Raw genomic sequence first — 23,752 nt, forward strand, 5'->3', positions numbered from 1 at the left:
GTCATCCTGCCACACTCTGCTGACAGGGGAGTGAGGGAGGGGCTAGGGTGGAGGTGTTTGAAGGAGGAGATACTGGGAAAGAGGGCACTGTGACTGGTGTCCTGAGAAGTAGCAAAGCATCTCTTTCTTTGTCACTACTGGGGCATTCAGATCTAGGTCCCTACCGCCCTGCTCTGTGTCCCAAGGCCCAGATCATTAGGGAATGCAGAGTGACCCTCCTGAGGCCAGCTACCATGTGGCTTAAACATTTTTCTTTTAAAAACAAAACAAGACATTTTCCTTATGCGACATGTATCCATCCACTTTTGAAATGTATTTTTTTTTTGAAATTTTAAAAATTGCAGCGGCATTCATTTATCCTTCTGTGCACAGTTGCTGTGCTTGATGCTAGTGATATGGCCAAATAAATATGAGTTCCTTCCTGGGCTCAACTCTGCCTGTGCTACACACTAGACATGTGACCTTGGGCAATTTACTTGTTTCTCGGTTTTTTCATCTGTAAAATGGGACAGTAGCACAGATCTCCTAGAAATGGCGTAAGGATTCAGGTAGAGGATGCATGCAAAGGGTCTGGCACACACAGAAGGCTCTGAGTTACTCTTGGTCACCTTCCTCCTTGGGAACGTACACCCCCTGGAGATGGATGTGCCTGTCCCTCATCGCTGCCAAACCCATAGAAGCATCACCCTGGCCCAGAATCCCGCACCTTGGCACCATGCTCTTGGTCCCCACGTAGGCGTTTTAGAACCACGCTTTAAAGTGTACATATTCCCTTTCTGACCCTGTCTGTGTTCCGCGCCAAGCCATCAGTTAAAGCCACGGAACAACTTACAAGGTGACACTAGGCCAGGATAAATAGGCCTTGGCAGGCACCAAAAGCGATGCCAGGGTTGGAGCCAGAGCTCAGGCCACTGCCATTTATCACTGCTCCTTGCCACCAGCACGGAGCCTGTGCACACGGCGCTGACCATGAGAGGGGGCAGGGGACGGGAGAGACGGCTGGGCCTGGGTGTGGAGCTGGTTCTCAGAGAAGGTGCCCAAAGGCCCCGGAGAGCACAGCACAGCCTGTTCCCTGCACGCCCCGCCCAGCCTCTCCTCTGCCGACAAGACAATCCCGCAGCTGCCTGCCAGCCGCGGAGCTCGGTCTTGGGGAAAAAAATACCCTTGAAGGGATTCAGAAATGTTCCCTTTGGCAGCTAAGAGAGCCTCATACTCCTGCTGAGTCTGTGCGGAGGGGTGGAGGGGCGGAGGGGGCGGTGTGGCTTGCAGCAGAGGGCTTGGGGATGGGGTGGCGGGGGAAGCAGCCTGCAGAGCTGGAATTCTTGGGGTTTCTCTTTCATTTCACCATCGTCTTTTTGTCGGTCCCTGACTCTCTCCTGCAGATTGTCCTCCAGGGTGGCAGTGGGGGATTTGGCGCCATTCAGTGACTGTAGGTCCCAAGGTGAAGGATAAACCACAGGACAGGGAGTCTTAATTGTACTGTCCTTGGGGCCCAGTGTGGAGCCCGACACAAAGTGTGTGTTTGGTGAAAACTTATTGGGTGGATTGAAGGAAGGAAGGAGAAAGTTCCTCGAGTCCCTTCCTGCTCAGGCACCACTCGGTCAATGGGACGTCGTTTCCACCCTGGAAAGGAGGTGGAAAGTTTCTGTTTGCTGTTGTCGATTCTCATCTGTCGGGCTCATATCACCCTGCGTGGAAACCGGGGTTGAATAAAGCGACCCCTGGTCACTTAGGAGTCTGAGGATGGGGCCACAGCCACGCACCCTCCTCGCTCGGGACTGCACCACTTGTGCGGGAACTGCCCGGAACTCAGTCCTCGCTCCAAAAAGTGTCGTCCGTCCCCTCCTCCTCCCCACCAGCCACCTCACCGTCCAGGGGCCGTATCTGAACTGTCTTCCCTGACCCCATAGAGCAGTCCCGGCTGTTACCAGTCGGCGCCCGGGGCTCGAGTTAGCTGAAGCCAGCTCGTGTCAGCTCCTCAGAGCCAAGTTAGCATCTCTTCCTAACTTTGTGGCCAGTGACATCATGTTGGTAGATTGAACATGGCCGTGGTGGGAGTATTTACACCACAGAAATGGGCCAACGCTACACAGCAGGGTGTCGGGAGCCAGTTGTTCGGGGGCGAGGGGGTTTCAGGCAGATGTTCCAGCTGATCTCCGCCAGGAGAAAGCTTGCCCGTGACCGCCACTGTCAGAAGCGGGGCCTCTGCAGGACAAGGCAGGGCTGGAGGGAGTTCTCTGGGGGTCTGAGAGGAGCGCACAGACCCAGAAGGCCATGCCTGTGGCCCCCTGCCAGGGTCTGGGCTTCAGGGGCTCAAGGGCTCGTGTCCAGGGCCTTTGGGAGGCCCACTCTGCTGGTCGTCTTTGAGGAAGGGAGGAGAGAGGTGACTACCGTGCCCAAGGAACCAGCCTCCTGGGGATGTGGTCACTCTCCACTTTGCTGACCCCTAGTCCTGTCCACTCATCCAGTTCTCCCTTCTGTCCCTCCAGACCCAGAGTCCCAGAGAAAGAGGACCGTGCAGAATGTCCTGGATCTTCGGCAGAACCTGGAAGAGACCATGTCCAGCCTGCGAGGGTCCCAGGTGACCCACAGGTGAGCTCGAGCTGCAGAGGGGTCCTGCCCTCTGCTTTCCTCGTCCTCTCCCCATCCTCCGCACCTCTGCTTGGGCACGTCAGGTCACCGGGTGGCCTGCTGTGCGCACAGGTTGTCCGAGCCCCACGGAGCCACCGCTGAAGGGAGAGGGAGTCCAGTCATCTCGACAGAAGCAGCCCAGCTCTGCTTTGTGTCTGCTGTGCTTGAGCGTTCAGTTTCATTTAAGCAAATCAGTTTGAAAGTCACCAGCATGGGGGGTGAAGCCGGAGCTGTCACACAGCTCAGCGTGTGATTGCTGATGCTGACTTTCCCTCCTTAGACCTCAGTCTCCTCATCTGCCAGTAGCGGTTTTACCAAATGCTCTGCTCCTGTTGCAAAGTCTCTCTTGTTCTGGGATTCCAGACTCGCTGCCTTTCCCGACACCTGGGTCTCTCCGCTCCGTCAGTTAGGTGCCCTCTGGCCTTTCCTGGCAGCCTCTGGGGGAAGCCTGGGTGCTCAGCAGGGCCCACACAGTGTCACCCCAGCCCCACGCCCTGGGTCCCTCTAACCCAGGCCTCGCAGAGCTCTCACAGCCTCCAGCTGCGGGGGGCATCGCCCCTCCCACAGCACCTCTCCCCGCAGCAGCGTCCTGGCCGCAGCCTCTGCCGTGACTCAGAATTTCCCCGGCTGGCTCCTGGGGCTGCCCAGATGAGCTCATGCTGTCAACTCCAGGGGGGCAGAGGGCTGGGCTAAGCTCCGGGGACAGGAGGAGGGAGAGCAGACGGCCAGGATTGGGAAATCAGGGGGGGTGTGGAGCAGGAAGGCTGTTGAGGGAGAGGAAGCCCCCCCAGTTGGACTGGAAGTAGATTCCTTCCCACATCCTGGGTTTGGAAAGTTGAGAGCAAAGTTGGGACATACGGGCAATGGAGAAGGGCTTTTCTTAGCCCAGTGTGTGGCCAGACCAAGTTGTATCCAGACACATTTACATACCTCCAACGACAGAGAACTCATTACCTTCCAAGCATCCCAGTGCACTGTGGGATTGCTGTGACTTTGGTGTCGAACTGCACTTGGTCTCCAGCTGTTCTTGTCCACTGGCTCTAGTTCTTCCTGCTTAGACCATCCTTCTCCGTCCCTGCACTACTCCCACATCCCTCCCACGCCCCAGCCCAGCCCTTTACTCCCAGCCATCTGGAATGTTTTAAATGATAAGACAGGTCAAAGCTTCTCTCTGGGGTTGTATCTGCTCAGGCCAGTGGGACCCTGAGTACTGACTACTGAAAGGGAAGTGATCAGGAGACTCGAGAAGAAAAGTGGATGGTGGGGTGTAGGCCCCCTTCCCTCTGTCCCCCACCTCCATGCCTCACAGCCCTGATCGGGAACCCTAAGTGGAGCGGGGTCTTGTCCAGCTTGGCTCACCAGTTTAGGGACCCAGTGAGTGAAATCTTGAACACCTTCCTGCCGCCATCCAGGGAAGTTGCTGGAACATCTCTCAGTGCCAGGTCACTCGTCAGTCTCACGCCAAAGAAGCCAGAAAGTGCTTAGTTGCTGAGAGGGTCACACCCCGGATGAGTCAGTCACAGGGGAAGGGCAGAGGTAGCAGCTCCGGCCCCCTGGCGCCAATAACTCTGGGCTCCAGCCCTCGGCCCCCACTAAGCATGACAGCTTGACCCTGGACAGGTGCTGTTGTTTTCTGCTTCTGGAGGGGAAGGGGAGGCCCAGGGCCTTTTGCTAAAGAGGACTGGTTTGAGGGTAGAGCCTCGGGCCTCTGGCTTCTGTCTCCTTTATGGGAAGGGAACCAAGAGCCCTGAAGCTGGTTTTCTGTTTACTGTGGACCCACAGCCACTTCCTCTCCTAGGCTTTGGTTATGTTGTTCCCGTTCCACACTTCAATAGCCAAAATGAAACAATGATTCCCTCACTTTTTATAGATCTTTTTTTTCTTTTTTTTTTTTGAGACAGGGTCTTACTCTGTTGCCCGGGCTAGAGTGCCACAGTGTCAGCCTAGCTCACAGCAACCTCAAACTCCTGGGCTCGAGTGATCCTCCTGGCTCAGCCTCCCAGTAGCTGGGACCACAAGCTCGAGCCACTATTACTGGATAGTTTTTCTGTTTTTTGTAAAGACGGAGTCTCGCCGTGTTGCTCAGGCTGGTCTCGGGAAACTCCTGGCCTCAAGCAATCCTCCTGCCTCAGCCTCCCAAAGTGCTAGAAGGACAGGCGTGAGCCACTGCACCCAGCCTCTTTTACTTTCTAAAGGGGTTTCCATCCGTGAGCCCTTCCCAAAGCCCTGGGAGTGGGCCGGATATATGCACATTCCCTGGGTTAGAGAAGGAGCAACTGAGGCTGGGGAGAGGGAGGCACGTGCTGGAGTCACTCAGGCTAATTAGGGCGGGTTCTGCACTCGGCATGCTCAGAGTGTGCCAGCCGCGTGCCAGGCACAGCACCGGGCACCGGCCCTGCAGAGCAAACACCGGCTTTCCCCGTGAGGAGTTGGCAGTCCAGCGAGTGCTGCCAGCGAGGCTGTTTTCTCCCAGGAACTCGCAGGATGACTCTAGATTCGATTCCTTCTCAGAAACCCTTACTCCTGTGCTGCTTCCTCTATTTCTCCCGGTTCATCTCCCCGGCGAGGAGAGTGCAGGTCAGAGGTGCGACTGGCGGGAAATGAAACTCTGTCGCCCCAGAGAGAGGAAGCTGGGGGTGGGTGCAGGGCTGGAAGTCAAGAACTGAGGACCTGAGCCAGAATCCTCCCCACCACTGTAGGTCTAGAGATGTCCAGAATGTGTTTGGGGGATTAAACAAAGAGCCATGAAGTAAGGGAAGAGGCACTCAGTGCAGAGAGCTAAACGGGGCAGGCCAGGAATAGAACTGAGGAACCCAGTGCTCAGTGCAGCCCTCAGGCCTCCATGCTGGTGTACATGAACGCACATCCATTGTGTTGTTTTTTTTTTTTTTTTGAGACAGGGTCTGTCTTTGTCACCCCAGCTGGAGTGCTGTGGGGTGAGCACAGCTCACTGCAGCCTTGAACTCCTGTGCTCAAGTGATCCTCCCACCCCAGCCTCCCGAGTAGCTGGACTAGCTGGACTGCAGGCATGCCCACCACCATGCCTGGCTAATTTTGAAACTTTTTGTAGAGACAGGGTCTCACTGTGTTGCCCAGGCTGGCCTCGAGCCCCTGAGCCCAAGCGATCCTCCCACTTCAGCTTCCCAAAGCACCCGCCGGGATTCATTCCTGAGCACGAGCCACACGCCAGTCCCCGTGCCAAGTGCAGAGACACAGTGGTCAGCATGGCAGCTGGGGTCACACCGTGAGCACAGACTCTGCCTTCAGGGAGCTTGCCTTGTCTCTGAGGAGATGAAATGTCTGGGTCTACAGTGACGAGACAGTGTCTGAGGCAGAGCTGCAGAACACTAAGGGATCCCAACGGGGGGACAAGCTGGGCGTGGACTGGGTCGGGAAGCCCCAGTGGGGTCAGAAGCAGCGGTCACTAGCTGCCCTGGCCAGCCCTGCCCTGCTTGCCCAAGGACGACTGCCAGGGCCCCGCCATGCACCCATTCAAGGGCCAAGGGCCAGTTCTGTTGGTCAAAAAATAAAACCTTGTTTTCTCAGGTCCGATAAAGACAACTTTGAAAATTTTCTTTTTTTCAAGGAACTTTACAGAAACAAGAATAGAAAAATCAATGTCCTGCTCCCATCCCACCCCCAGAGTGATGAAGAAATGGCTGTGTTCACAGAGCAAAGGTTGCTTTGCCTCATGTAACTCGCATGGCCGCAGACGGCCTCAGCTGCCCAGCTTCATTGGCCCCCAGACCCCATGTCATTGGCTCAGCCCTGTCCGGCTGTAGTTAGGCCAAGCTGTGGAGACCCCTCGGATGGGTCTGGGCTGGCCCCACTGCCCGGCTGGGTGGAGTTACCGCTCTCAGCCTGAACCCAAGTCCAGGCCGCCCCTCCAACCCGGCCCTGGCTGCCTTTCCTCTCTGCAGCCACCCTGGCCCCATCTCCTTCCCCAGACCCCCAGGCTCCCCCACCTCTGCCATCTAACACTAACCTGGGTGTCGCCCTCTTGGCCTGGCCTAGCAGGGCCTGGGGCTTGGGATCCCCAACTTCCTGCTCCAGCCCTGTACCCATCTCCCCGTGTCCCCCTCTCTGTCCAGTTAAGTCTGCTCCTGTTCCCTAGAGGGGCTCTGTTTCTTCCCCTGCTGCCCCAGGCCTGTGGCTAGTTCCGCTCTTACTGGGGACCTGCCGCACATCTTAGGTTCCCAAAGCCTTTTCCGTACTTTCCTGTAGCTGGTGCTGGGGAATCAGCCAGCCCCGAGCCCATAATAGAAAAATGAATGCTCCAGGCCTTCTGAGCTCAGGTGACCAGTCTCGCCCACGTCCCCTGAGAGGTGTCATTGACCCCTTCCCATTTAGGGACCACCTTCTGTGTAGCAGGCACTGTGTTAGATCTGTACGTATGTGATCCTCACACCCTAGGAAGTAGCTGTTATGCTGTCTTCCCCATTTTACAGATGAGGAAATGGAGGCTTAGCAAGGTTAATTACTTTCCTCCTGTTCACTTACTAATAAATGGCAAAAAAAGAATTCAAACCCAGGTCATATTACACAGTCTAGACTCTCAACTGGATGGCTTCTCTAGCCACTTAAAATCATTTTCCTTTGACAGCCTGAGATAACATAAAACTAGGGTAAGGCGCAGTCAGAGGCCTTATGGAAGGGGTGGGGAGGAAGTGGGAGGGCGTGCGGTGGGGGAAGGCATTGCTGGGCGCAGTGTGAGGGGACAGGGCACAGAGTGGCTGTGCCGGGGACTAAACCAGTGCCCTCTGCTCCCTGCCCAGCTCCCTGGAGATGACCTGCTACGACAGCGACGATGCCAACCCTCGCAGCGTGTCCAGCCTCTCCAACCGCTCGTCCCCTCTGTCCTGGCGCTACGGCCAGTCCAGCCCGCGGCTACAGGCCGGGGATGCGCCCTCCGTGGGCGGGAGCTGCCGCTCGGAGGGGCCGCCCGCCTGGTACATGCACGGGGAGCGCGCCCACTACTCGCACACCATGCCCATGCGCAGCCCCAGCAAGCTCAGCCACGTGTCCCGCCTGGAGCTGGTCGAGTCCCTGGACTCGGACGAGGTGGACCTCAAGTCCGGCTACATGAGCGACAGCGACCTCATGGGCAAGACGATGACCGAGGACGACGACATCACCACCGGGTAAGCGCAGGGGCTCCTTGGACAGCTGAGCCAGGGGGCGGGAGAGGACAATGGAGAGACCAGTAGGGAGGGGATGTCTGGCAAGTGGAGTGGAGTCCCCAACCGGGGTTTTGTGCCGTGACAAAATGGATCTGCGCAAGGCTTTGTGTACAGGTCCTGACCGCAGCTGAAACTCCATGTGGTTTATTCTAGACTGGGGCGTGGTGGGCGGGGCCTACACCTGAGGAGCTGGTTGGCTAATGAAGGCACCTCCCTCTCATTGGCCCCTGTGGCTGTCATTCTATGGTATGCCCCACCCTCCTCTCTGGTTTTTTGCTTCCAAAAGAATTGGCCGAAGAGCCCTGGAGCACCATTTTAGTCCCAGCTATTCTGTGCCCTGGGTCCAGAGACTGGACAACCTAATCTGCTTCTGCATTTGCAAAAAGAGGATAATAACGCCATATCTATCTACCTGCTAAGAAGAGAAAATGAGAGCAAATGGGTGAGAGCCCTGGCCAAACAGAAAGTGGTAGCAGGATGTCACCTCCTTTGCCAGGGGTTCCCAGCCTCCTTGTCCTTACCTTACCCCATGGCTCTCAGTCTCGTTGGGTTTCTTCCTCTGCAAACCTTCTACCGATAATGCAGCCTCCCAAGCCCTACCCTCTGTCTGTCAAACCCTTCTTTCCTGCCCTTTACCCTACAGGGACCCTCATCTTCTTTCCTTTTGCTGCCTTAATTGGCAGGGTTGGGCCTGTGGAGACAACTTGGACAGAGGTGACAGTCTGCACAGCAAGGAGGGCAGAGGATGGGGAAGTACTGGGCTTAGGGGTCTTGGCCAACTGTTCCAAGCCCTGAGACCAGATTGCTGCAATGGCTCTGGAAGCTTCTCTGGGCCCTCTCTGGGCTGACCACCACTTTCCACTCCTCCTTGGTTTACTGGGACTCATTTCTCCCCACCCCAAGGGACCACACAAGTAGCAGCCGCACCCCTTTCCCTCCTTCTCAGGGACTTAAAATCTCCTACTAGGGACTGCCTCTTCCCAGTAAAAGTCTCAGACTTCAAGGGAGTGGGAAGTAGCCTCTCCTTGGAAAGGCCCAAGAGCCAAGCTTCAGGCCATCCACTGTTCTCCACCCCTGGGGACACACTTGGAGGGATCTGGTCAGGGCCTGTCCAGCTGATGAGGCTGCTCTGGAGCAAAACAACTGACGCATGAATGGGCTTGTTTACTGCCTGTGGAGTCCCAGGGGCTAGCGGCTCTCACGCCAGGTCCACCAGCCGGGAGCTGGGACAGGAGACAAGTCTCCTTCTGTGGTCAGAGGCCTGTGCCGGGCAGGAAGGACAGCCCAGGTGTCTGAGGAGCTGTGCCATACAGCCTCTGCCCAGGAGGCGTCTCTGAGCAAGTGTCGGGTCCCTGCCCTCCGAGAGATCCCGGCTGGTCAAGGCGGAGGGAGGCGCAACCCCTGTGGGGCGAAGGGCTCAGAAAATCCCCCACGTGTTGGAAGGCGCAGGACCCCCGCCTCGGAGAAGTCCCAGTCCGAGCAAGGTGGCAGGACTTCTGGCACTTAACCAGCTGTATGAGCCTGGGCAAGTTAACCTCCCAGGCTTCCGTTTGTCTGTCTGCAAAATGCAGATAATAGTAGAACCATCTCAGACCAGCCTGAGGATTAAATGGGTTAATATATGTAAAGTGCTTAGAACAGTTCCTGGCTCATTGTAAATGCTCACTAAATATTAGCTATTGTTTCTGTTACTGTTATTATTGTTGTTGTTAGAGTCCCAGACTGATGGAGAGACACAACCGTTGCCCTCAGGCAGTGTGTAGTCTGACCAGAAGGCCACTCATTCAGAATCAGGAGCAAGGACAGATCCAGTAGCAGCTGGCCAGTGCCAGGGACATAGATGATAGGGTGTAGGGGCACGGAATGCTGAGGGAGAGCAGGAAAGATGTCTTTTGTCCACCCTCTGGCACCCTTTCTTTTATCCTCTTTTCTCTGGACAGGTGTGTGCACAGTTAAAAAATAATATCAGTTCACTGAGGCCGGCAGGAATAAGAATCTTCCCTCCTGTACCTTGCCCCACCCTGGCCCGGCTGTAAGCCCAGGGAGGCCTGGAGTTTGCATGGAGAATGTAGAATAAATTGTTGGCATGACAGTATCCATAAAGTAGAGCTTACCGTAAACTGCGATGCTAGTTTACAAGATAATTTCACATGGTTTTTTTTGTTTGTTTGTTTGAGACAGAGTCTTGCTTTGTTGCCCAGGCTAGAGTGAGTGCTGTGGCATCAGCCTAGCTCACAGCAACCTCAAACTCCTGGGCTTAAGCGATCCTACTGCCTCAACCTCCCGAGTAGCTGGGATTACAGGCATGCACCACTATGCCCAGCTAATTTTTTTCTATATATATATATTTTTTTTTTAGTTGGCCAAATAATTTCTTTCTATTTTTAGTAGAGACAGGGTCTCGCTCTTACTCAGGCTGGTCTCGAACTCCTGACCTCGAGCGATCCACCCGCCTTGGCCTCCCAGAGTGCTGGGATTACAGGCGTGAGCCACCGCGCCTGGCCTCACATGGGTTTTTAATGGTCAGTCTTCAGTTAGCAGTAACCCTTAACACTTTACTTTGTTAACTTCCCTACCAGGACTGTAAACGCAGCCATCCTTAAATGTCAGAGTTGAAGGGAATCAATTTTAATCCCCAGTAATTTTAACGTAAACAGTCACTCCTCAATTATGTGTTTTCATAGTTAAGTGTTGTCGTTTTAATTAGAAACAGGGCATCCTAGATTCCAGCAACGCTGTAAGTGAACATGCAAACCCAAGCTGTCCTTGCTCAGCCTCGTGTTGGTCCCTCCCCAACCCCCAACTGTGGTTTCCGTCCAGATTTTATAATTCAGAAAATGTCCTATTCCTAAAAAAATTGTTTTTCGTAGTCATAAAATGGGTAGGGCTATTCCCCATAGGAGCGGCCTTCCGTGCTCCCCCCCTCACCCACACGGTGACACCCCACCCACCCATCAACCTTGGACCACTGCCGGTCACTTTCCTACCTCCCAGGCGCTCCCAGCATGGGGCCAGCAGAGGAGGGAAGTTGATCTTTCCCCACTGGGAGACATAGTTGGCCACAGGCTGTCCGAGTGAGCCGTAAAAGATGACAGTGATTCAGACCGCTCAGTGCTCTCAGTTATCTGCAGAGGAATCGTCCACTTGGGGTCTTCCCAAGCCACTGTTCAGTCTCAAGTCAGCAAGTCAACCCTCCCTGCTCCATGCAAACACCAAGCCCTTCCTGGGTTGCCACCCACAAACTGGAGAAGGCAAACTCATCAAACTGAAGTCAGTAAACTAGAATGAAGAAAGTGACTCTCATACTGCTGCTAAAATCATCACATACTTTCAAAATTATTTATTTTTAAAAATAAAAAAACATGGTAAAATATGCCTAACATAAAATTTACCATTTTATGTTAACCATTTTAAAGTGTACAGTTCGGTGGCATTAAGTACATTCACGCTGTTGTGTCACCGTCACTGCCGTCCATGTCCAGAACTTCGTCATCTACCCAAACGGAAACTCTGTACCCAATAAACAGTAGCTTCGCTTTCCTCCTCCCTCTGGCCCCTGGCGACCACCATTCTACTCTGTCTCTATGAATTTGACTACTCTAGGTAACTCACAAACAAAAAGTGGAATCATACGGTATTTGTCCTTCTGTGACTGGCTTATTTCACTTAGCATAGTGTCATCACTGTTCATCCATGTTGTAGCATGTGTCAGAATTTCATTCTTTTTTAAGGTGGAGTAATATTCCATTGTGTGTATATATCACATTTTGTTTATCCATTCATCTGTTCATGGGTTGTTTCTATCTTTTGGTTATTGTGAGTAATGTTGCTCTAAACAGTGGTATATAAATATTGTTCAAGTCCCTGCTTTCAATTCTTTTGGGTATATACCTAGAAATGGAATTGCTGGATCATATGGTATTCTAGGTTTAATTTTCTAAGGAACCACCATACTGTTTGCCCACAGTGGCTGCACCATTTTACATTTCTACCAGCAGTACACGAGGGTTCTAATTTCTCCCCATCTGTGCCAAAATTTACTATTTTCTGTTTTACTTTTTTTAACGATAGCCATTCTAATGGATGTGGAGTGGTATCTCATTGTGGTTTGATTTCCCTAATGATTAGTGATATTGAGCATCTTCATGTACTTACTGGCCATTTGCATATCTTTGGAGAAATGTCTATTTAAATCCTTTGCCTATTTTTTAATTGGGTTGTTTATTTTTTTGTTGAATTGTAGGAGTTCTTTATATATCCTAGATATCAGCCCCTTATCAGATACATGATTTGTAAATATTTTCTTCCATTCTGTGGGTTGCCTTTTAATTTTGTTGATAGTATCTTTTGATGCACAAAAGCTTTTCATTTTGATGAAGTTCAGATTTATCTATGTTTTGTTGTTGTTGTTGTTGCCTGTGCTTTGGGTGTCGTATCTAAGAAATCATTGCCAAATCCACTGTCATACAGCTTTTCTTTTATATTTTCTTCTAAGAGTTTTATAGCTGATGGGGCTTTTTTTTTTTTTTTTTAAGAGACACAGTCTTGCTTTGTCACCCATGCTAGAGTGCAGTGGCGTGATCATAGCTCACTGCAACATCAAACTCCTGGGCTCAAGTGATCCTCCTGCCTCCGCCTTCCAAAGTACTGGGATTACAGGTGTGCACCACTGCACACAGCCTGATGGGGCTTTTTTTTAAAATACACATTCCAAGCCTCATCCCAGGTCTACCAATGCAGAATCTCTGCCTCCCCAGGAAGCCATTTTTTCTAAAACTTCTCAGTGATGTTAGATTAGTCCATCTTTCATCCTTGGCTTGCATAGGTACAGCTTATTCCATTTCATGTAGAATTAAGTTATAAGAAAGTTTCTAAATATTCATTTGAAATCTGCTTCACTGTAACTTCTGTTTATTGATTCAAATTCGTCATCTGGGAAAAATAGAGTAAGTGTAAATCCTCATCCAAATATTTCAACATGTGCTTGATGATTGCTCAGATATTCTCATCGCTAGATCAAAAAAAAAAAAAAACCCAGCTTATTTCAGTACTTTCTTAAATGACCCAGTTTTTCAAACCCCTCATTGTCCCGGTTACCCTCCTCTGGAAGCTCTCGAGTTGTCAATGATCCTCTTAAAATTTGGCACCTAGACGGATCACCTGCTTGACACTAGAAGTAGTCCCACCAGGGTAATATCCAAACCATGACACTGCAGACAGCTTCGAGTTGGCTGCTGACTGTCCCAGATGACAGCTCGGGACATTTTTACCACTTGAAAAGAGAAAAGGAATCTGTTTTTCTAAAAATAGGAAGGCCTGGAATTTAATCTAAATAAGAAGATAACTTTCACAGCCATCTGTCTTCCTATGCCTGGCATCCAGGGACGGAGCGGGCGGGGAGCCGGGGCTGGGCACCCACACAGAGGTGGACCCAGGCAGTGGGACAGGGGCCGGCACCCGGCGGGGAAGGGGGTCGGAGGCCCTCCGTGCCCTGACCCTCTCAGCGCGCCCATTTCTGTCTACGTAACCGCCGTCCGGGCGGGCGGTCCGGGCGTCGTGGCAGTAGTGGATGGGAGCCTGTGCCCGACGGTGGCGCAGTGCTGCCAAGTGCGCCAGGGGCGTCCTCACGTCCAGTGGAGCTGTGGCGCTGGCAGCCCCGCAGGACTGCTGTCCAGCGACCTATGCCAACTGAGGGCCACCGAGCCTCAGACGGCAAGCTCCGTGCGTGTGTGTTAGGGAGACAGCAGGACTCTTAGCGACTGTGCCCTACCCCGTGTCTGTCCTCAGGTGGTTCCCTGTCCTGTGTGTGGCCGGATGTGCTCGTCTCCCCCCTCGCCTCCCCTGCCTCTCCCCTCCCCAGCCTCCTCTTGAACTGTGCTTGGGGGCTCAGGAACAGATGGGATTCGTTTCCTCCTTGGCTCTGAAGTGTCCTGATGTTGAAAAATGTCAGATAAAATAAACTGTAGCCCCCTGCCTTCTCTTAGGCCGGCTCTGGGCTCCTGGAGGCCGTGAGCTCGGGCCTTAAAGAGACACTTGCAGCCTTGCTGACGCGGGCCCTGCCCCCGCAGCCACCCTCCTGAGAAGGAGCCGCGTTCCCTGCTCCCCAGCTTGGCTGATGTTCAACCCTCAGACCTCCAGATACCTAACCCCGCCACCTGCATTGACGAGAATGCTCTTGCAGGGGGCACTGGGTTTGGAGGACTTGTACGAGGACAAGAAACCCTTTTGGATTCCGATGGACAAGGAGAAGAGTCGTCCCACTTCCCATTTCTCCTGCCTTTGTCCTCTCTGTTTCCTGGCAGCTCTTTAGACATCCCACCTGGTGGGCTGCTGGACCAGGCCTGGCTTTTGCTCGTGGAACACAGGACATGGGCAGAGAGTAGTAGGGGACCGTCCTGGAGAGGACCCAACGTTCAAGTTCAGGAAGGAAATGCAGTTTCTGCCGTTAAAGGACTTCAGATCTAAAAGGGAGGTAGCGTGCTCACTGGGACCACAGTAAAGAGGCGGTGTATGGTTGACAATGGCTGCTGCCTCGCTGGGGGTAACATAATAATTATAGTGCTGACCTGAAGATTCATGCACGTGGCCTTGGCCGATACTTCTCTGTGGTGCAGGGGAAGGAGCTCTCGGGTAACCCTGGGTCCTGGAGTTCAATCCTAAGCACACCTCTAGCTTGCTGTGTGGTACTGAGCAAGTCACCTGACCTCTCTGAGTCTTGGTTTGTTCATTTGTAAAAAGGTAATCATTTTTGCTTTGTGAGGATTGAGTGGAAAAGAATGGTAAGAGTGCTCTGAAAACTATAAAGGGCTGTTGGTTTGTAGTATACTATTCTGATCTCATCTTAATGTGCTGTTCATGTAGCTGATGGCCTCTGTCTTAATTAGGGGTTGTTAGAGTATCAAATAAGGTTTCTTAAACTTGGCAGTTGAATACATTGAATTTGGGCCTTACGTTGTACGGAATGATCTTGTTTTGCTTTTTAACACTGTCTTGATATTCGTTTAGTCCTGGGATATGCAGTTAAATAAACAGACTTTTGAGGACAGGCTTGACAACACAGGCGTACCGCAGACGGGCAGAGTACTGGCGTGGTCTAGAGGGAGGGCTCCCAGGTAGCCTGCCCGGGTTTGAATCCTGTCTCTTCCTCTTCCTCGCTGTGTGAGTTTGGATGAGTCCTTCACCTCCCTCTGCTTCAGTTTCCTCAGCAGAAAAATGTGGAGAGCGTTGGCGCCTGCTCTGTAAGATTGGTAAGAGGATGAAATTAGTTAATACCCTTACTTTAGGTATCACGATTGCTCCACAAATGCTAGCCATCGTTAGTTACCCGTTTGACCACAGATATTAGCAGGTTGATGGACCTCACCTGTCCTGTGCGTGCTCTAAATGATAAAACGATATTTTGAAAAAGTATGTTGTTCACCTTCATGCTTCAAAATGACGTTTCTGATCCTCACTGGGAGGACGACAAACCAGGTTGTTTGCCAAGCACGATGGACTTGTCCTGACCCATTTTTACCTGTTCGTGCAATGTTCTTATGTGGCAAATGGTGCCCATCTGTGGTTTGGGGTGTGGGCTGAGTAGGGCATGTGTTGTGCAAATAGCTAAGCTAATTGCACACAGGATCACACCAGTGGCAATGACCTCTTTCCCGTCATGACCTGGCTAACTGGGCTGTCTGTCCCTCATCCGAATGTGTTTCTTGTATAGGAAGAATGTCTTGGGCTCGGGATAGGGATGTGAGTGCAGGTGGTTTATTTGGCAGGTGATTCTGGAAAGCACAGGTAGGGAGTGGGGAGGTGAGTCGGTGAAGAGAAGGAAGCCAACATGGGCTACGTTCACGTGCGGGTCACTGCTGCGGGCAACGGGGGCTTATGGATTTCTGGGAGGCGCCATGAATTCACCTCAGCGTTGCCCCACCCGGAAGGCAAGGAAGCTTGGATATTTATCTTTGAGCTCCCGCTGGTTACTGGCTGAGGGCAACTCCCAGGGGCATTGAGTCGGCATTTCTAGCCTGCTGCACACAGGCTGAGAGAAATCCCTCAGGCTCAGCCCCAGGTGCCTGCAGTAGTGCTCGATTGGTGTGCGCGGGAACAGTGACCACAGAGGGGACATAGGTGGGACACAGACGCCATCCATTATAAAGAAGGAAGAAAGGAAGGAAAGAAGAAGAGAAAGGAGGGTGTGGAGGTCTGATGGGAGGGAAGGGGTAGCTTCGGAGAGAGCTGCTGGCTCTTAAAACACCCCTTAATTCTTGAAACAAAATAATGGACAGCACTCCTCAGTCCTGGATCGCAGTGTCTGCATCACAGTGTCTGTTCAAACCCAACGGGGCTGGCGAAAGGTTGGAGTAAGCCAGGTATTCCAGAGGGACTGCTGGGTTTATGCTTGTTGCCATGGCAACGAACACCAGCTGAGAAGTGTGGTCCCTCCTCCGGTGTGTCCTAGTAACCTACAACTGAGCTGCCGGAGTTTCACTGGGTGTGATGACATAGGATTTAGTTGATGGCCAGGATGGGTAAGGGGTCAAGGAAGCTGTGGAGATGAGTTTGGCTTCCCCCCACCAGCCCTGCCCACCTGTCTACCTGTCCGCTCGTCTCTCCTCCTTAATTCTCAACCTCTGCTGCTGTGATAAGCCAGCCGGGCTTGTGTGGTGCCTGGAAATTCCATGCGGTCTGATGTTACAGAAAGAGCACAAGTTTAGAAGTATGACAGGCCTGGGGTTCAGATCCCAACTTTGAGGCTTTGAGAAAGCTGTTTATCTGTTCTAAGTGGGAATAGTAACATGGGAACAAGATTGTCATTAAAATGTAGTGAAATATAGTGTATACAATATTGATGTGCGGTAGGTGCTCAGTAAATATTACCTCCCTCCCTTCTGTTTGGTTCATGGAAACCCAAAGCTATAAAGGCCATCTGTGGAATGGAATTTTTCCACCTGGGTGGTGATGTCCAGTTGCCCGCTTGTCTTTGCCAAATTCCCCCCCTCCAGGGAGCCTAGCCTAATTCATTCCATTGCAATATAATTGATGTCTGACTCTGGGTTGTCCTAGAACTTGTGCGCATATTTGTACTGTAGTAACTTGCACTTTTATGAGTTCTAACAATTGCATCGCACGTATGATTTGCAAAACACTAATATAGCATTATTTTTATCAAATCTTAACACTGTGAATTAGACATTCTTTCCCCCAATTTACAAGTGAGGAAATTGGAACTCAGCTAACTGGCTTGGCAAGATTATATAACTTGAAAGAACCCATCCTGTGCGCTTTCCAATACACCCACCGCCTCGCCGTGTGTGCCGTGAAGCCTTTTCCCTCTGTGTGCAGCCCTGTGTCCCTGAAGCCTGGAAGCCTGGCAGGGCCAGGCTCACACGCCTGCTGCTGGAGTAGGAGATCCCAAGGACAGAGACCCTGTCTTCTCCTCTCTCTCTGTTTCCCCTCAGTGCCCAGCAGTGTAGGTTCTCAGGCCACACTGTGGACTGACCAATGACTCTTTGTTAGAGACCCCCTCCTGGAATGCCCCTAAGCGACCTCTCCATCTTCCAGGATAGGGTCTTGCTTTGGGGAGCCTCAGAGTGGCCACAGCCAGGAGCTCTGGGCCAAGGGCAGAAGGAGCAACCCAAGCCTCCGTGAATACAAGTCCTTGTTTGACTCCGGCTCAAAGGCTGAGCTGTCCCAGGATGTTCATGAGGGGCCAGTTCTGGCCTCTGGGCTATCAGATGTCTCTGGCCAGGCAGCAAAAGACCATTCACTGCTGCAGAAAGGCCAGCAGGCCAGGCAGGGGGACTTACCCACTGAGCTGTGCATGGGGGTGCCCCAGAGAGGCTGCAGGGCTGAATTGTTCTTGCCTATTATCAGGACAACGGAATGAGCACGGGCAGATGCATACAAGTCTAGATTTGAAAGACAGGCAGGAAGGAAAGCATAAGGCCCAGAGAGACCCAAAGCACATAGCTACCTTAGAGAAAGGTCAACATGCACTGGATATGCAGGACAGGGTCATGGGGAGAAGGCAGGACACACTGACGTGGGGACATGTGCTGTAGATAAACAGCCAGTGTGTTCGTGCTGTGCACGCCAAGGAGTGGGAAGGAGAGACAGACAGTCCCTGTGTGAGACCTGTCCAGACACGTGTGTGAGAGGTGGCTGGACACAGAGGGGCTGTGTGTGCACGAGAGCAGCCGGTGGAGGACACAGGCCGGCTGAGGTGCAGGGTGTGCAGCAGCCGGACAGGCACGGAGTGTCTGAGAGGTGGAGGGACCTTTCCAGAGAGGGGTGAGTGACCCTGTGCTCAGCCTGGGGCCTGACCCAGAGCAGGGTGAGCGTATTCGTACCAGCCTGCCCCTTTTCCCCCTTGGCTTCTTCTAGAAGGGGTCCGTCTTGTGCCTTGTCTCTGCTTTCCTGTGGGGCATCTCTGGCCTGGGAGACAGCAAACCTCTGACCTAGTTCCTGCGCTCTTTTGCTGACTGCTCACCCTCTTCCAGCTCCTTTCCCCAGCCTCTGTTCCCATTGGTCACCGTCCTCAATCTCTTAGTCTTCCTCTATTTCCAACGCCTGGCTTCTGTCTTGGGCGCTGTGGGCTTGATGACAAGGGGCAGTTCAGGAACCACACTATCTACACATACATGGCCACATGGGCAGACTTAGGTGGTGGGACTTCTAGCAGCAGGGGTTCCCAGCAACGCTGACATTCTGCTGAGTGTTTTTAGAAGACGAGGGACAGAGCTTATCATCTGGCTGTCACTGCTCCTTTCCCAGCCACAACAAGCCTCCGCAGAGGAGCCTGGAGGATAACTGGTGCCCGTGCCCCTGCTGGAGTGACTGTCTCCAGATAGTCCCTGTTCTCTGGATTCGGCCAGGGCGAGGAGTTCCCCTGTGAGGTTCCGGCTAAGAGGTCCCACCCTTCCCAGCTCTGAGCAGGGACCCCTTTAGTCTGGAAGGCAGCAGCTGTATAATCTCTCACGTCCCCACCAGACCCTGTGGTTAGTTTCCTGTTCTTAGGAGGCAGACGAGCAAAGTAGATAGAACATTCTGGGGCCCAGCTGACCTGGATTTAATTTTCACTTTGCTACTCATTCGCTATGTGACCTCGGATGTCACTTAGCCTTTTTGTGCTTCAGTGTCACCGTCTGAAAGGAAAGCTGGTAAAATTCCCACCTCATGATATTTTTCATACGTTCAATAATACTTGTAAAGCACGTGTTACATACAAAACACTGCGGATATGGCAGGAGAAAAAAATAATTCTTAAACTTACCTGTGAAAAAGAAACGGCAAACAAGCAGATGAGTGAATACGCAGCAGGTTAGGTGGTGCCGTGTGTCGTAGGAAAGGAAAGCAGGGTGAGGGGCAGAGAGCCATGGAACGGGCAGGGAAGGCTTCTCTGGTAAACCATGCGGATAACTGGGGGTAGAGCCGTCCGGGCAAGCAGAAGGGCATGTGCAAAGGCCCAGAGGCAAGAGTGGCATGTGTGCAAGGAACCGCAAGGAGGGCAGTGTGGCCGAAGCAGAGTAAACAGGGGTAGAGGGGCCGGAAAGGAGGTCAGGAGGTAGCCGGGGGCCAGGTATGCTGTGCCCAGGACGGGCTTCCCTCTGAATGAGAGGGAAAGCCACTGCGGGACTTTGGGGAGAGGGTGATGTGATCTGACGTGTCTTGCAAAGTGTCTGTGTGGCTACTGTAAGGAGAACAGACCACAGGACACCAGGGAGGACCAGCACGGAAAGGAGAGCCCTGCAGTCATCTAGGTGCGAGCAGACGGCGGGTGGCACCAGGTGTGGAGGTGCAGGAGGGGAGAGTTTTGAGGATGGAAGGAGATGATGTATTTACAGTGCTTTCTCAATAAACTGTGTGGAGTTTCCGTTCTGTTCCCCAGAGATTAGGGGTGTAACTCAGTAATGGAGAACCGAGGGCAGGGGGTGCTCAGGGTGTTCTGACATAACTGCTCCTGGCCTCGGAATCTGCTGCGGTAGAGGGGGCGTGTGCACACACACACACTCACACTCACACTCACACACACACACACTCACACACACACACTCACACATACTCACTCTCACACACACTCACACACACACTCTCACACACACACACTCACACACTCTCACACACCCTCACTCTCACACACACACACACACTCTCACACACACACTCACACACACACTCTCACACTCACTCACACACACACACTCACACTCACACACACACTCACACACACACTCACACACACACTCTCTCACACACACTCACGCGTGCACACACACTCACACGTGCACACACACTCACACTCACACACCCACACACTCACACACACACACCCTCACACACTCACTCTCTCACACACTCACACACACTCACACACACACACACTCACTCTCACACACACACACACTCACACACACACTTTCACACACACACACACGCGTGCACACACACACTCACACACACCCCCACACACACACCCTCACACCCTCACACACACACTCACTCTCTCACACACATACTCACACACACACACTCACACACACACTCACACACACCCTCACACCCTCACACACACACTCACTCTCTCACACACACCCACACTCACACACACACTCACACACACACACACTCACACACACACTCACACACTCTCACACACTCACTCTCACACACACACACTCACACACACTCACACTCACACACTCACTCTCACACACACACACACATATCTGCCCAGTGACCCCAGCCGAGGGTCTGTCAGGCCCTTATTGGAGAAGCAGCTGCTCTCCCATCTCCCTTCCTATTTTCCTCTGTCCCCATGTCCTCAGAGCCACGCGAGGACAGGGATCCCCTCTCTGCCGCCTCTCCCAGCTGTGGGGGCGGCAAGGAAGGCAGGTCTCCTCAAAGGTTATGTAAATATTTGCAGAGCAGTAACACAGCTGCGAGCAGGACCCTTCCTCCCGCTGGCAGCCTCGGCTGGGGTTAGGGATGGGCTTTGGAGCACTCCATGAGCATCTGCTGCCTCAGTGCCCCCGTTCAGACTGTCCCCCCTACCTGCACAGCTTTCAGCCTGAGCCCCAGTGGCCCCCGGAGGGAGTTGTTGCCAAGAATCGACGCCACTGAGTGGTAAAAGGAGCCCTGTGCGGGGAATCCGGACACCTTGCTGTGTGGAGGGGTTTTGAGCTAGTCACTTGCCCCTTCTCGGCCTAATTTCCTCCTCTGTGAAAATGAAGAGGTTGACCCAGGTGATCTCTAAAGTCCTTTGCAGCTCTGGTGTTCCGGATTCTCCGACCACACCAACCGGGTCTGTCCCAGGCTCCCTGGCATCTCCTCCAGGCAGGGCCTGGATGTCGGTGGGGAAGGACAGCAGCCCCACTGGGTCAGGGAAGGAGACGCTGGCCAGACCCAGGCACCAGGCGCCGTGGAAAACGCAGGCCCCGCTAGTGGGTCAAGAAATCCATTAGCGATCCCCGACCTGGACCTCATGGCGCCATGGCTTCCAAACCCATGAACAAACCGCCTTAGGCCGCTCCTTTAAACTTTGTGCCCATGGATGTTTTAAAGCAAGTATAATAATAACTTGTCCCACCTTAGGTCACTCAGCTGTTTGGAAATAGAATAAAATCATAGATGTAAAAGTGCTTTGAAAACTTCTGCTACACAAAGGCTGGGAATGATTTTTCTAGGCATTTCTGTCAAGGTCACAACAGACGATTCCCTTAGGAGTCAGTGGGGTTGTTGGGGGACCCAGGGGTGGGTTTTAGAAAGCTGGGACTAGGGACGTGTCCAGGTCGTTCCCCGTAGATTCCGCCACAGTGTGGAAGGTGTTAACTCACTGAGGTTCCTCTCCCAAACCCTCTCTCTTTCCTTTCCCTGCCCTCCACCCTGGCTCTTTCTCTTCCTTGGCCTTCCGCTCTAGGGGTAGAATGCTCTCTGTTCGGCTCCTGCCAGGACGCTGCAGCTCCCCCTGGCCAGCGTGTGCAGGGGTCTCAGGCCCAGCTGGGCGAGGTTCTCTGACTGGCCAAGACTTGGGGGGGGATAGGGCAGGGCTTTTCCCGTGCAGGGAATTAAATGGCCTCGTAACTGATGGGAAAGAGAAGAAGGCACGAGGCCAGGTCAGGGGACACGGTGGCGGATGCCTACCCTGGGACCCTCATCCTCTCTCAAGGGTCTCACTTCTGGGGCTTGCCAGGAAATGGAGTGTGTGGTCAGGCCCCAGACAGGTGACACTGGAGCCCAGAAACCCGCAGGCAGGCGACACTGGAATTCAAAGCACAGAAACTCCCTGGCCAGTCTCTCTCTTTTTCTCTTGCCCCACTCTAACAAACCACAGCACCCTTTGAGACTATTGTCAGGGAGACTACCAGAGCCTCCCACAGACTGTCTTTGGATGTGTCTGCTGGAAACGGACCCCTGGCCAGGAGGACCCTGGGCCTGAGCCAAGGCGACTCCAGAGATCCTTGGAAGGTGGGGAAGGTGGGGGAAGGGAGAGGGACTCACCTCCTCCCCCACAGGAATCTGGCTGAGGGACCTCATGCCTATTAGTCTGGGTTCTGCCCTAGCTTTGGGCATTTCCTCCCCCTCCCATGCCTCAGTTTCCCCCTGGTAAAGAGCCCCTCTCATGGTGCTGGCACGGGAGACAAATGAGATCATGGCTCCCAAGGGCTCTTTGAGGAGAAGCACAGCGGCACACAGAGGAGGCCTATCTGAGACAGACGGGCCTTTTTCCTCTCTTCTTCTTTGGCTGGGTTTTCTTTCTGGATAAGTGCCTGACTCCCAGCTCCCTTTCAGCAGGTGTCTGCCCCCTCCACCATGTGTCCCTCAGCTGTCCCCCACTCTCTCTGTCCCAGGCCACAGTCACGCAGCCTGGGACCCAGAAAGAAGAGCTCAGAGTCACCCCTGTGTGCCCCCCCCAGTCAAGGCAACTGGGCCACCATGTCCCCCCACTCTGCCACACCCCCCATGATGGGCAAGGTCAGGGCCCCTTCACGCACAGGGGCTGAGCCGTTGACGAGAGGCTGTGACTTACTGTTTTCCCAAAAGCCCCCAGACAGCGTTTCTCCTCAGCGCTGCTGTCCAGTTACCCAGAGTGCCTGACCTGTGGGCTGGAAATAGCAGGTGCCGATTTGCATGCTGCTTATTTAAGCAGGACACCTCTGGGACCCTGCTCCTTCCCCGTTAAAAGCCCACTCTAGCTTCCACCAAGCAGTACTGCAGACACTACCATGCCACCCTCACCCTCCTCAGCAAGAACGAAAGAGGGACCCAGAGAGGGAACCTCAGATTCTGTTGGGTTCTGGCAGCTCCGGAGTCCACCCCAAGGAGGAGGTGGTTTAGAGATCCGCTAGCCCAGAATCCCCTGAGCGGGGACTCAGAAAGCGGAGAGCCTCTCTGCTGGGATGAGGTGCTGGCCGAGACATGTTCTCCTTACGGTCTCTCCCCCAGTCCCCGCGTGGGCTGAGACGCAGGGAGAGGAGGAGGGTATAAGGGAGGGTGGGCAGGCCACGGTATGAGGACAGGTGATCGGGCCACATGGGCTCTGGGGGGCTGTGAGGCAATATTCAGGGGCAGTTCAGTTCCCTGCACAAGACCCCCATCCCGCCAGGTAAACCCCTGGGTCTTGCCCCTTCCGGGCCTCAGATCTCTCTCCCTCCAGGCTCTGCCCAGAAAGCCACAAAGGAGAAAACCTTATGAAAAACCTACAGCTAGATCTGGAGAAAAACATCCCCTGCTGATGACATTCCTTTGGCTGAGACAAAGTCATTTTATTCAGGATTCCATGCTGGCTGAGGCTAAAGAGAATCCCTTATGGCGTGTCACTGTAAGCTGTTCCCCAGATGACCCAGGCCAGCTCCAGCACAGCTGCACAGACAGAACCTCCCTAGAGAAGGGTTGCCCTCCCCCTCCATTGAGGGTGCTGGTGAGGAAGGGAGGCCCAGGACAGGAGGGCCAGGACA

At 53.3% G+C, this 23,752-nt stretch overlaps 1 protein-coding gene across 6 annotated transcripts in view; it reads left to right on the forward strand.

Annotated features, from left to right (window-relative positions):
• The window catches only part of NAV1 (neuron navigator 1), a 165,169-nt gene that overhangs the window by 71,353 nt on the left and 70,064 nt on the right, over positions 1–23,752 (forward strand). For all 6 annotated transcript variants that reach the window (XM_045536209.1, XM_045536210.1, XM_045536211.1 and 3 more), the window contains 2 exons: positions 2,490–2,592; positions 7,407–7,772. In XM_045536209.1, the coding sequence (XP_045392165.1) occupies positions 2,490–2,592; positions 7,407–7,772 (469 nt within the window). The remainder of the gene's footprint in view (positions 1–2,489; positions 2,593–7,406; positions 7,773–23,752) is intronic.

Source organism: Lemur catta, chromosome 23 (genome assembly GCF_020740605.2).
Source record: "Lemur catta isolate mLemCat1 chromosome 23, mLemCat1.pri, whole genome shotgun sequence".
In the NCBI taxonomy this organism is placed as follows: domain Eukaryota; kingdom Metazoa; phylum Chordata; class Mammalia; order Primates; family Lemuridae; genus Lemur; species Lemur catta.